At 58.3% G+C, this 12,931-nt stretch overlaps 4 protein-coding genes across 4 annotated transcripts; all 4 read left to right on the top strand.

Annotated features, from left to right (window-relative positions):
- Positions 1-1,218: 1,218 nt before the first annotated feature.
- Positions 1,219-4,308, top strand: PHYSODRAFT_255048 (pyrophosphatase; the record flags this gene model as incomplete). Its single annotated transcript, XM_009520634.1, has 2 exons — positions 1,219-3,405; positions 4,273-4,308. 2 exons carry the CDS (start codon positions 1,219-1,221, stop codon positions 4,306-4,308), a joined length of 2,223 nt encoding a protein of 740 aa, XP_009518929.1.
- Positions 4,309-6,270: 1,962 nt separating this feature from the next.
- Positions 6,271-7,607, top strand: PHYSODRAFT_349715 (putative dehydratase; the record flags this gene model as incomplete). Its single annotated transcript, XM_009520633.1, has 3 exons — positions 6,271-6,582; positions 6,655-6,765; positions 6,873-7,607. The coding sequence occupies 3 exons, from the start codon at positions 6,271-6,273 to the stop codon at positions 7,605-7,607; spliced, it is 1,158 nt and encodes a 385-aa protein (XP_009518928.1).
- Positions 7,608-8,268: 661 nt separating this feature from the next.
- On the top strand, positions 8,269-9,574 carry PHYSODRAFT_482943 (hypothetical protein; the record flags this gene model as incomplete). Its single annotated transcript, XM_009520632.1, has 3 exons — positions 8,269-8,535; positions 8,620-8,730; positions 8,840-9,574. The coding sequence occupies 3 exons, from the start codon at positions 8,269-8,271 to the stop codon at positions 9,572-9,574; spliced, it is 1,113 nt and encodes a 370-aa protein (XP_009518927.1).
- An 893-nt stretch (positions 9,575-10,467) lies between these two features.
- Positions 10,468-12,892, top strand: PHYSODRAFT_284770 (phosphatidylinositol-4-phosphate 5 kinase-like protein; the record flags this gene model as incomplete). The annotated part of the gene is made up of 3 exons (XM_009520631.1): positions 10,468-11,871; positions 11,958-12,120; positions 12,186-12,892. The coding sequence occupies 3 exons, from the start codon at positions 10,468-10,470 to the stop codon at positions 12,890-12,892; spliced, it is 2,274 nt and encodes a 757-aa protein (XP_009518926.1).
- Between the last annotated feature and the right edge of the window lie 39 nt (positions 12,893-12,931).

Here is a 12,931-nt window from a genome sequence, read left to right as displayed (position 1 = left end):
GCAGCTGCGCCGAGCGCGTGCCCGTATTTATGCTGCGGGCTCCGAATGGCTGGTGGACCTTCGTCGGGGCAGGCCGACCTCGGCAAGGCAAAGCGTATGCAGGCAAAAGTGTCCGCAGCCCAAGCACCATGGCGCGAAGGCGGCTCGATGACAGCGGCGCATGTCGCTTGTTCGCGGAAGCTTCAACCAAGCAAAAAGATACCGACTGATTCGCCGGCCGTTCTATGCGAAATCTGGTTCGATTTCCGGGCGAGGTTTTTCCCGTGGCGGAGGTACCGGTTCTGGGTCTCCTTACGTTAACTCAGTGAAACGAGGAGATACCGGCTCTTAAGGTTTTTCGCTGGAAGCGTCTGACGCGCAAGGACGGACCGAGACCCATTTCGATGCCCATTCCGACGCCACTCCAACTCGCCGAGCGGCATGTGCAGTGCGGACTCCGCATTGCGGGCTGCGGACGGCCATATAAACAGCTTGCTGCTGTCCTGCTGCAGCCAGAGAATACAAATACTTGCTGCAGCCGCTGAGGTTGACGAAAGTGACCATCGCGGATTCGTCGTTGCGCTTCCGCTGTTACGGCGCCGGCATCAACAGGGGTATAATAGTAGCCCGAGAATAGGCGCGCGCCAAGATGGTCGTAAGCAAGCAACTTGCTTTGCTCTGCGAAGCGGATTTCGAACATGCAAAATAGAGTGGTCGCCACCTTTGCTGGGACCAAGCCCGATGATGGCAACCTCGCTCCCCCCCCCCAAACGGCAAAATGAGCACACCACCGACCGGGTTCGTGTACCTGCACTTGCACTGGTCGCGTCACGCGACTCGCGTGACGATACCTATGCGGCGTGGCGTCGGACCGAGCAACGTCGCTCGACGCTCGTCTGGGGATCAGGCCGTGCCGCCGAGCACGCTGAGGCAGTCCGGCGTTGTCGCTTCAAGTTGGGGCATACAAATCGCCATATACTCCATAATGGGACCCCAGCGTATCCAACTCGGCCCAAATTCGCCCTGAATGGGGGCTAGATGAAAATCAAATCTTTGCAGAGCCGGGGCGAGTGGAATCAGACGCAAAGGTGAAAGGCAACCACGGCAACACTGTATACCGCATAGAGAAACCAAATGAAAGGATCTTCGCATGCTGGCCGTTGGTTTCCCTCCCCCTTCGACCCGCAAGATCCAAGCATTTTCGTTTCTGCATTCTGTCGAGGGGATCTAAAGAGCACCATGGCGGAAGCTTTCGAAGCCTACGCCTACGTGGTGAGCGCGGGTGTCTTCGGCATCCTGTTCGCGGCCTACCTCTTCTGGGAAGTGTCCAAGGTCAAGGTTACGCGCCGCGGTGATGGCTACGCGCTGCTGGCGTCCGAGGTGCGCCACCAGACGGCCGACCGCCTGTTCGAGATCTTCTGCGCCATCCAGGAGGGCGCCCGCGCCTTCCTGCTGGCCGAGTACACGCTGTGCTTCGCCTTCATCATCGTCTTCGGCGCCGTCGTGCTCGTGCTCACGTCGTTCGTCAACAAGGACGGCAAGCAGTTCGACTGGCTCTTCGGCACGCTGAACGCCACGGCCTTCGCTGTCGGCGGCCTCACGTCCATGGCCGCCGGCTACATGGGCATGATGGTTGCCGTCTACTCGAACGCCCGTACCACGGTCTCGGCCATGAAGGAGGGCGCCCGCGGCTGGCGCGACGCCTTCAACACGGCCTTCCGTGCCGGTGCCGTCATGGGCTTCGGACTGAGCTCCATGGCCCTGCTGGTGCTGTTCATCCTGATCAAGGCCTTCGAGACGCAGTACCCGCTGTCGACCGACTACAAGAAGCTGTTCGAGGCTATCTCCGGCTACGGCCTGGGCGGTTCCTCGATTGCCATGTTCGGCCGTGTGGGTGGCGGTATCTACACCAAGGCTGCCGACGTCGGTGCCGACCTTGCCGGCAAGGTCGTGGAGAACATCCCCGAGGACGACCCGCGTAACCCCGCTACCATTGCTGACAACGTCGGCGACAACGTCGGTGACGTTGCTGGTATGGGCTCGGACCTTTTCGGCTCGCTCGCCGAGTCCACGTGCGCGTGCCTGGTGATCTCGACGCAGAGCCCCGAGATCATTGGCGCTGGCTGGCCCGCTGTCCTGTTCCCTCTGGTGATTACGGCTACGGGCATCTTCGTGTCCGCCATCGTCAGCTTCCTCGCCACCCACGTGTGGCCCGTCAAGAAGGAGAAGGACGTCGAGACTGTGCTGAAGGTGCAGCTGTTCGGCTCCACTCTGCTCATGACCATCCTGATCATCCCCGTTGCCCTGTGGCTGCTGCCGTCGACCTTCTCGATCGGTGGCTCGTTCCAGGTCACCCCGATCCGCGCCTTCTACTGCGTTGCCGTCGGCCTGTGGGGCGGCTGCATCGTCGGCTTCGTGACGGAGTACTTCACCTCGCACAGCTACCACCCCGTGCGTGAGGTTGCCCAGGCTTGCGAGACTGGCGCCGCCACCAACATCATCTACGGTCTTGCTCTTGGTTACAAGTCGGCTATCATCCCGATCACGATCATCTCGCTCGCTGTGTACGTCGGCTTCTCGATGGCCGGCATGTACGGTGTTGCCCTTGCCGCTCTCGGCTTCCTGGGCACACTCGCTACTTGCCTGGCCATTGATGTGTACGGCCCCATTTGTGACAACGCTGGTGGCATTGCCGAGATGGCTGAGCTGCCCGCTGAGGTGCGTGACAAGACCGACGCTCTGGACGCTGCCGGTAACACGACGGCTGCTATCGGCAAGGGTTTCGCCATTGGTTCGGCTGCTCTTGTGTCGCTGGCCCTGTTCGGTGGCTTCGTGACCCGTATTGAGGAGACCTCGATCAACATCCTGTCCCCGATCACGTTCGCTGGCCTGTTCATGGGTGCTATGCTGCCGTACTGGTTCACCGCCCTGACGATGAAGTCGGTTGGTGTTGCCGCAATGGAGATGGTCAAGGAGGTGAAGCACCAGTTCGCCACGATCCCCGGTCTTCTTGAGGGTCTCCCCGGCCACGGTCCTCCGGACCACGCCCGCTGCATCAAGATCTCGACGGACGCCTCTCTGCGTGAGATGATCCCGCCTGGACTTCTTGTCATGCTGTCCCCCATCGTTGCCGGCACCTTCTTCGGTGTGCACGCCGTGTCTGGTCTGCTTGTCGGCGGCCTGACCTCGGGTGTGCAGCTCGCCATTTCACAGTCGAACACTGGTGGCGCCTGGGACAACGCCAAGAAGTTCGTGGAGAAGGGCTGCGTGTCCATTGAGGACAAGGACGGCAAGCTCATCGTGCAAGGCAAGGGCAGCGCCATCCACAAGGCCGCCGTTATCGGTGACACCGTGGGTGACCCGCTGAAGGATACCTCGGGCCCCGCCCTTAACATTCTGATGAAGCTGATGGCTATCATCTCGTTGGTGTTCGGCGACTTCTTCAAGAGCATCAACAACGGCCGCGGTCTGCTGAACGTGCCCGGCGATGTTGTGTCCGAGGTCGCTGCGGCCCCCGTTGTGGAGGCCACGGCTGCCCCCGCGCTGTAAGCTCGTTTTCGCTGAGTGCTTTGGTCGCTTGTAGAAGGAGTGCAGGACTTGTACCTGTGTCGTCTTCGTAGTAAGCGTGCATGGATAGCTGGTAGCTGCAGTCGATTTGCTATGCGTTTAGATTGCACATAGAGCTTCTTGCACGATAGCCATGAATTTGTGTCTTGCTTGATTCCTGTCCAGCTTTGCAATGCTTCGTCGTAACCAACATTTCATCAGCCACGGATTCGCAATAAGGAGCGAGGGCTTTGTTCACACTGAGCGAGCACGTTCAAGCGCGGTCTTTTCGGGAGGGGGTCTGATGGAGGCTCCATCATGGAGCCATTGGCCGCAAGCTTGACTATCTTTTGGCTCATGCGAAGGTTCTGCTGCTCCTCGCCGACGGTGGTCACGTCCTCGTCTGTGGCCTCGAACGCGGTGAAGTTCAGGAAGTGCGTCTTGCGGTGGATCTCGAGCTAGAACTCCTTGGGGTTGCCCGCAGCTTGAGGCCCACTGGACGCCGTCATCTACAGAGCATACACGTACAGTACCACGTAGTGTTTGTACATATCTATGAGTGCTGTAGGCTAGATTCTCACCACTCTCTGCCTGATCCAAAGCGCATCTGACTGCCGGTTAGTCTGCAGTTGCAGTTGCAGGTCTCCTCTTCAGCCAGTCAGACTCCATACCAATTGCCGTGTACGCCATTCGCGTCGTGGTGCTGCTGCCGTGCTTCATACATTCGAGCTGCGTGTGTCTTGTTAGCTGAGCCCGTCTACTTCAAAAGTGGGCTCCCCCTAAAACGAGCCAAAAGTCGCACAAAATGGGCTCCCTCATGGTAAGTACGAGATCAAGGAGCCCTGGTTCGGGCTCCCCATTGGCTCCCCTCCAGAGCTCCCCAAATTTAGCTTCAAATCTATGACGGGCTCTTCATAGTAATATCTGATTGGCCAATTTTACCTAGAGTTAAGGCGAGCAACTTCGCGTGATCGATGCGCCACGCTAGAAGATCGAGCTCAAAGATCGCCACACTAGAAGATCTCGCGCCGCTCATATGTGTACAGCCGCTCCGAGGCCACCCCAGCGTCGCCGATAGTCCTTCCTTCCCCTCAAGGAGAAGCCCTCTTTCCTATGCCTTTTCAGGTTAGAACCTGGAGATACTTCAATGACGGCCAATCATCAGCGAGATATTTAACACAGGTGATGGGGAGCCCTTAACGAGGGCTCACAGTTCTGGAGGGCTCCTTTCACTTAACCTATTGAACTCAAGAGCCCAGGAGCCCGAGCTCGCGACTTTTTGGGTTCACCCAAGAGCCCAGGAGCCCGGCTCTCCCCAGGGCTCGTAGAAGGTGTGGTCTACAGTGCCTGGACTTGCGGGTCAACGTTGTCATCATGACAACTTGTCGACTGGCGGAACGTTCCACTGCAAATCATTCGCAGGATTAGATCTTGGCACTCTGCAGGTGGGCAATCGACGTCAGGCAAAAAACGGGATCGAGAGCCACCAACGTTGAGCTGCAAATGTCGCCAGAATCCGCCGCGATTGTCTTGTCGATCGCCCAAAAACTCGCTTTCCTTCGTGAGCACTCGCTTTGATACAACTTCTGCGTCCAGGTCGGCACGCAGACATGCTACGTTCACTCAAGCTTCTCCCGTGGCGCGGTCTCTCCGATACTTGCCATGAAGTTGCAAGTTGGAGCCGCAACCTGCAGTGAAACAAAGCGCTGCGCACCTGGAAGTCATGGACAAGGGCACAGCTCAAAGCATCAGGTGCTGCTCTTGCCGGTATCTGCGCGTAAGGGATCCCGCTGTAGTACGCAGTCGTCGACCAGCGTCTCACCCCACAGTCGCGCGCGCCGCTGCGCGAGCCCGGCCACTTTCACCGAGAAAAAACGGAAGTAGAGCTCGACCGCGCACGCGCAAAGGCGACGAGCGCCAACCAAGCCGGCCACGTACTCGGAGCCAAAACTTCAGCTTTCTCGAACACCAGGCGATTATGCCTGGGAAGGCTTCCTGCAGCGCAAGCCGTTGCATTCAGCAGAGCAACTGCGCGCTCCGGCTCAAACTTTTGCCTCCAAACCAGCGTTGACTCGCGGAGAGTATGCAGGCCATAGCTCGCCGTCCAAAATTCCGGCACATTTTGCGCTTGCGCTGGCGTCGGGACCGCTTGACCGTCAGCAAGCGCGGCAAGCACCGGGTGGTGTGTCGACGCCAGCGCCGCATGCGAAGCAGAAGCTCGCGGTTTCTTCGTGCTCAAAGCGGCGGAGACTGCGGCCAAGTATCAAGGGGGCAGGGTCTTGGTGGTGGTTGAAGTGAGCTTTGGTGGGACTCGCCAAAGCTTATAGACCTGGACTTTGTATGGATCATCTACGGTTGTGTAGGGGTGGGGTTGAAGCGACGCCGCAGGTTTCACCCAAAACTGGGTGGAAACGGGTGTTACTAAGTCGCCTTACTCAGATCAAGATTCAGTGGATTCGTATTTAATCCGAATTCGTGGGTGTGCAATAAAACACACCGTATCTTGTGTGGGTGGATCCCTGAAACCACACTGAGGTTCCATATTTTCGTTGAAAAGACCCATGACTACTTTTCTTTTCGGCCAAGTTGATCCACCAAAGACAGTGGACCTTGGCGGCGTACGTCGGCCCATGCTGGCAGTCGACTCGACAGCGCTGACGTTGCGAGTCCTGCCAGTCGACCCACTTTGCAATTCACCCCCAAGCAGCACAAGCGAGCCTCGGAGCGCAGCAGGACACCGCAGCCATGGCGCCGAACGAGAAGGCCGAGAAGACGTTCCCCAACCACAAGGGCCACCCGGAGCACGAGATCGAGCTCAAGAGCTCGTGGATGCTCATCTCCAAGACGCACCTGTACCTGGGCGCCGTGCTCGTGTTCCTCGTCGGCATGCTCTCGGGCGGCGGCTATTACTACCGCACGTCGCTCAACTTCGCCGAGAGCCTGGGCGCCACCACCGTGGCGCAGCCCTCGAACGGCCACCCCACCGTGCTGGTCACGGGCGGCCTGGGCTTCATCGGCAGCCACGTCGTGGAGGACCTCATCGCCAACAACTTTAACGTGGGTGCTGTCTGTGATCTTCCTCGTCTTTTTGCCCCTGCACTGTTCTGACCAAAGTCTCTTCGTGTGCAGGTTGTTGTGTACGACGACATGAGCAACGGCAAGAACTTCAACAAGGACGTCTCGGCCGTGCTGGTCAAGGACATCACGGTCGTCAATGACTTCTCCTACATCGTCCACAAGGTGCGCGCGCGTTCGTCTCCATTTTCGCCCCTGTCTTTATCCCTTCATGTGTTTCGGAACATTCACCTGGCCCGTCCATTTTCACGTTTTGCTTGTCAACGTTGCAGATCGACTACGTGGTGCACCTCGCCGCTGCCATCTCCGTGGAGGAAAGCACGCGCCTCCCCGAGAAGTACGAGCGGATCAACGTTGAGGGCTCCCGTAAGGTGCTCGACTGGGCCGTCAAGAACGGCGTCAAGCGCGTTGTCGCCGCCTCGTCGGGCGCCACTTACGGCATCCCCAAGGTGGAGGACCTGCCGCTGCGCGAGGAGTCCGCGACTGGCGGAATCTGCGCGTACGCCACCACCAAGTTCGACATGGAGCACCTCATGGCTCAGTTCCACGAGCAGTTCGGCCTCAAGTCGACGGCTCTGCGCTTCTTCAACGTGTACGGCCCCCGCCAGGACCCCCACTCGTCCTACAGCGGCGTCGTCTCGTGGTTCATGGAGCAGGCCAAGATCAACGGCACGCTGAAGGTGACCGGCGACGGCGAGCAGTACCGTGACTTTGTGTACGTCAAGGACGTCGCGCGTGCCATCCGCACGGCCATGCTTCTGAAGGACGACGACTTCGACGTGTTCAACGTGTGCACCGGTGTCAAGACGACGATCAACGACGTTGCCGTTGCCGTCAAGGCCAAGTTCGGCTCGTCGGCCGACATCACGCACATTGCGTACCGCCAGGGCGACGTGAAGGAGTCGGTGTGCTCGCCTGTGAAGGCTGCCACCAAGCTTGGCTTCACGGCCTCGTACGACTTCCCCACGGGCATCGGCGAGACGCGCGACTGGTTCTTGACTCTGTAAGAAGAGCCGTGCCCACCATGACATTGCCAACAAGTGAGCACGCAAGCAAGCGAGTGAGCTATTGGCTGTACTGTACGTAGAGAGTCTACGCCTCCAAAACTATACCAGGCGGACTTTTCTGCTTTCTGCTGCGGGTGGTGCTGGGAAAGCAACAGCACGTGTGCAGCAGGCAAGTGGCTTTTTGTTGACAAAATGATAAAAATAATAAAAAACAGAAACAACACGGAGGACTTGAATGGCGGTGATATTGTGGTGGGTCTGATGGGTGTGCGAGCGCCAGCGGTGTTTAACTAAGGCAAGCATCTGTGCCAGGCGCGAATCTGCTTCAGCCGTCAAAGTGACGAACCACATGACGACGTTCCTGAAGTTAGCCGACGCGAGCCTTATATTATGTTGATGGTTTTGCTATGAGCAGCGCGGCAATACATGCTCATGAAGTTCGGCTCATTCACCGGCCCGAGGCCATCGGGGCATTGGGGCAATTTGTCCCGGACAGGGGTCTTTTGTGTGGATTTGGTGTGCGCGTCCCTTCAGCAGCTTGCGCCACCGCCCGCACACATCTTGCCACCAGCCAGTCGAAGCTGGGTGCGCGAAGTGAGCAGGCAGGCAGTGCGCGACTTCCGCGAGCAAGCGAGCATCGACCCCCGCCCAGAGACTCACGATGCTGCCCACACGCCACGGCCGCAACGGCCGCCCCGAGACGAGCTGGCTGCTGCTGCCCAAGTTCTACGTGTACGTGGGCGCGCTGGCCATCTTCGCGGTGGGAGCGCTCTTCGGAGGGGGCTACTACCAGACCAGCGGCGGGCGGAGCGCCATGACGCCGGTCTTCCGCCGCTTCGCGGCCCCGAAGCCGACGGTGCTGGTGACCGGCGGCCTGGGCTTCATCGGCAGCCACGTGGTGGAGGATCTGCTGGCCAACAACTTCGAGGTCGGCACTGATTTAAATTGGATCTAACTCAGACACGAGACTAACTAACGCTGTTGACTGTGGCTATGGCTCTGGCTGCTGCAGGTGGTGGTGTACGACGACATGAGCAACGGCAAGAACTTTAACCGTGGCGCGGCCGCCGTCCTGGTCAAGGACATCACGGTGGTGGACGACTTCTCCTTCATCATCCACAAGGTGCGTTTGGTGGTGGTCGTATCTTTGCGTGGGGCGGCAAGGCGGGGTCTCCCACTCCCCTCGTTTAACATGTTTTGGATCTCTAATGAGTAGTGATATGTTGGCGCAGATTGACTACGTGGTGCACCTTGCCGCTGCCATCTCCGTGGAGGAGAGCACGCGTCTTCCAGAGAAGTACGAGCGTATCAACGTTGAAGGGTCGCGCAAGGTGCTCGACTGGGCCGCCAAGAACGGCGTCAAGCGCGTCGTGGCGGCATCTTCCGCTGCCACTTACGGTACCCCCTTGCCGGAGAACTTGCCCCTCAGTGAAGAAACGGCCACCGGAGGAATCTGCGCGTACGCCACCACCAAGTTCCAGATGGAGAAGTTGATGAAGCAGTTCAACGAGGACTACGGGCTCCCGTCGACGGCACTGCGCTTCTTCAACGTGTACGGCCCCCGCCAGGACCCCCACTCGTCCTACAGCGGCGTCGTCTCGTGGTTCATGGAGCAGGCCAAGATCAACGGCACGCTGAAAGTGACCGGCGACGGCGACCAGTACCGTGACTTTGTGTACGTCAAGGACGTCGCGCGCGCTATCCGCACGGCGATGCTGTTGGGCGACGACGAGTTTGACGTGTTCAACGTGTGCACGGGCGTCAAATCCACCATCAAATCTGTAGCCCAGCGTATCGTCGAGAAGTTCGGATCGTCGGCTGCGATCGTGAACGTGCCGTTCCGTTCCGGTGACGTGAAGGAGTCGGTGTGCTCGCCCGTGAAGGCGACGAACAAGCTGGGCTTCACAGCGTCGTACGACTTCTCGGACGGAATCGGCGAGACCCGCGACTGGTTCCTGTCGCTGTAGTTTGCCCCACCGCAGACCTTGTATACACCACTGCGAACTTAGATTTTGCATCAGCAACAAAGATAAACACCTTTCAGGTGAAATGCACAAACAATATCTCGACTTGAATGCTCACGGAATGCTTTCATCAAGGTTCAGAATGTATTCGGGCCGGGTGCGCTTCAACAAGGAGTGATTTTCTCTCAGGATCGCCGCCAAGCCGCTGCTTCAAGCCGTGTTTGCGCCCGCCCCGCCTGCAGACGCACGCTCGTTTAACGACACAAACGGTGTCGAGTCGCCATCTGAGAGCGTGCCAACTTCAAGATTGACCAGCACAACAGACTGCTTGGGCGTGAAGCGCGGATCGCATGGCGCTGCGGTATCCTTTCCTCTCTCTATGGCCGATGGTGCATCCAGGCGCGAGTCTCGTCCGACTCAGCTTGCTGAGCCGCACTCGAGCTCGCAATGGCCAGGTACGAATTGCATAGCCCAGCGCGCGAGCAGCTCGCCTTAACAAGATGGCGACAACCCTGGATCAAGCCCAGTGCTCGTCGCGTTCGCGATGGCAGGGCGTTCCCTCCCGCGTGTCGTAGCCTGCGCTCTCACTACCAACCAGCACAGCAAAGCAAGCGAGTCGCTGAGCCATCATCGAGGCGCACTGCCACCAACAAGCTCACCGCCGGATGTGAAACCGTGTGAAACAGTGTGAACCGGCCTTTCTAATACAGTAGAGAGGCGGGTCCCCGGCCCATCTCTCGACACGGTCTCCTGAGGACACCACAAACAGCCCGAAGCAGAGCAACAGCGTCGTACAGTTGCTCATTCACACGCCGCCGCCAACAACTCGGAACAGGCTCACCTGCTCTCAGACAGCTCCGCCCCGTCGTCGCCGCGGTCCAGCCCGCAGCCCGTGCATGAAGCCCAACCGGAACTACGTGCTGGCCGATGCGCGGCCCGACTCGCTGCCGACCCAAACGGGCGCCTTCATCTCGGTCATCAGCTGCTCCGTCATCGTGCTGTCCTTCCTGCTCAAGCGCAAGTGGAGGCGCCACCCGAACCCGCTCATCTACTGGAAGGCCGTGGTCGACTTGCTCTACGCGCTGCGCTTCCAGTACAGCTGGGATGTCTACACGAACGCGCTGGGCTGCCGCGCGCTGGCGACGTTCACGCAGTTCTGCCTCTTCTCGTCCGAGTGCTGGTTCCTCTGCATGTCATTTAACCTTTACCAGTGCTCCACGAACCCCTTCACGAACCTCAAGCTGAACCTGCAGTGGTATCACACCTTCTCGTGGGGTGTAGGCGCACTCTTCGCCGCGCTGCTCTGGGTCTCGAGCGTCGAGTTCGACCCCAAGGTCCACGCGGCCTGCTTCGTGGACGAGACGGTGGCCGACGAGCTCGTCATGCACTACATCGTGGTCATCCTTGCGGTGCTGTGCGCGGTGGTGTTCGCAGTCTTGGAGACGCAGACGCACCCGTTCCGAGGCATGAAGGAGGCGCTGGAGGCCAAGAAGGACGTCATTCGCAGCGCCAGGATCTTCACGGTGGCCTACATCATCTACCAGATCATCCTCATCTCGTTCTGGCTCGCAGACGTGCTGTTTCTCGGCGACCACCCGCGCGCGCTTCACTTAGTACGCGATGCATCGTCCTTCCTCCAGACGGCGAAAGGGCTGATCGATTTAGTGATTTGGGTGGCCATCAACGGCTACCCGCATGTGGACTGCCGCGCGCGCGAGACTTTCGACAGCGACCGCTACAGCGACGTCGACATCGATCTCCAGCCGCAGCTCAACGTCGCGCTACGCAAAGAAGTGCTCCACTTCACGACAAGAGGCATCGTAGCAGCGTCGTCGAACACTCCGATGGTCACGGACGGCCGACGCGTGGTGCACCTGCGCCTGCATGAGCTTGGCATGACCGTGTGCTTCGACGACTACAGCCCTTCGTCGTTCCGCGATATCCGACAGGGCTTCGGCATCAACGAGACCCTCTACAGGAAAGCGTTCCTAGCCACATGCCACGAAAGACTCGAGTCTGGGGGATCCAGCGGCGCCTTCATGTTTTACACGGCCGACTACTCATTTTTGGTGAAGTCAGTGACAACCAGCGAACGCAATGTGCTGCTGGATATGCTCCCAGCGTACATTCGCCACATGAAGCTGAATCCAGAATCGCACTTGACGCGGTTCTACGGTTGCCACTCCATCGAGATGTATGGCCAAGTCTTTAGCTTCGTGGTCATGGGGAATGTCATGGGCCGGACGAGCATGCATCAGTTTTTCGACATCAAGGGATCGTGGGTTGACCGCAACGCGCCGGTACGTGTCATTTGGTGTTGAGTTGGACATGCTATCCTAGAGATGGCTAACTGTGTGCTTATTGCGCTTGTATTTGGTTCTTACAGGCGATTCCTCCAGGAAAGACCGTGATCTGCACGTACTGCAGCAACGCTTTTCAGTACGGTACAAACGAGAGCTGCGAGTACAGCCTTCGCGGCAATCATTTGCCCCACATTGTGCTGAAAGACAACGACTTTCACCGCAAGCTACGTGTTCCATCGGACATCGGTAAGCACAACTGCGCTCCTGCTGCAACAAATCTGGCTTAAAACTGACAAATTGTGTAATTACAGCTCAAGCGCTTGTCCGGCAACTCGACAGTGATAGCAACTTCTTGCGAGAACAAGGCATTATGGATTACAGCTTGATGCTGAGTGTGCACAACACGAAATACGTTGTAGAGCACACGGCTACGGATGCCAGACTGCAGTCGCCGACGAAGCGCAAGGTGAATTACCCAGTGTGTCATCCCGACAGCGACACCTTCTTGTCGATTGCTACGGATGGTGCGGAACCTACGGAAGGCTCCAGTGACGAAGATTTGGACGAGGTGGAGTCTGGGAATCGACGAAAGTTCAACAGAAATTGCCGCTACTCAGTGGTGAACCAGCTCGACGACAGCACTGTAACGATCCAAGATGACACGCCACTGTTAGGGCGATCAATGCGCCGCTACAACTCGGTGTCGTATGGTCCGGCTGATATGAGCTCCCATACGTTCGATGACTCACAGTGGATCGGAACCAGGACTGTTGACAAGCGTGGCTACCAGGCGTGTGTTGTTGTTGGACCGGACTACTACACGCTTGGTGTAGTTGACATGCTCCAAACGTGGACATGGCGCAAGAGATTGGAGCGCTTGTGGAAGACGCTGGTGCTCCGTCATGACGGCTTGGGCATCTCAGCAGCCCCACCTAAGCTGTACGCCCAGCGCTTCCAGCACAAAATGCGCGACATTCTGATGGTATCATCAGCGTCAGTTAGTATTGACTCCAACTAAAGTACGGGGTCTTGATAGAACTATGTATTGTGAAATAAT

This window comes from Phytophthora sojae (assembly GCF_000149755.1).
Source record: "Phytophthora sojae unplaced genomic scaffold PHYSOscaffold_2, whole genome shotgun sequence".
Classification (NCBI taxonomy): Eukaryota; Oomycota; class Peronosporomycetes; order Peronosporales; family Peronosporaceae; genus Phytophthora; species Phytophthora sojae.
Note: the sequence above shows the minus strand (reverse complement) of the source record. Positions and strands in the feature narration are given on the sequence as shown.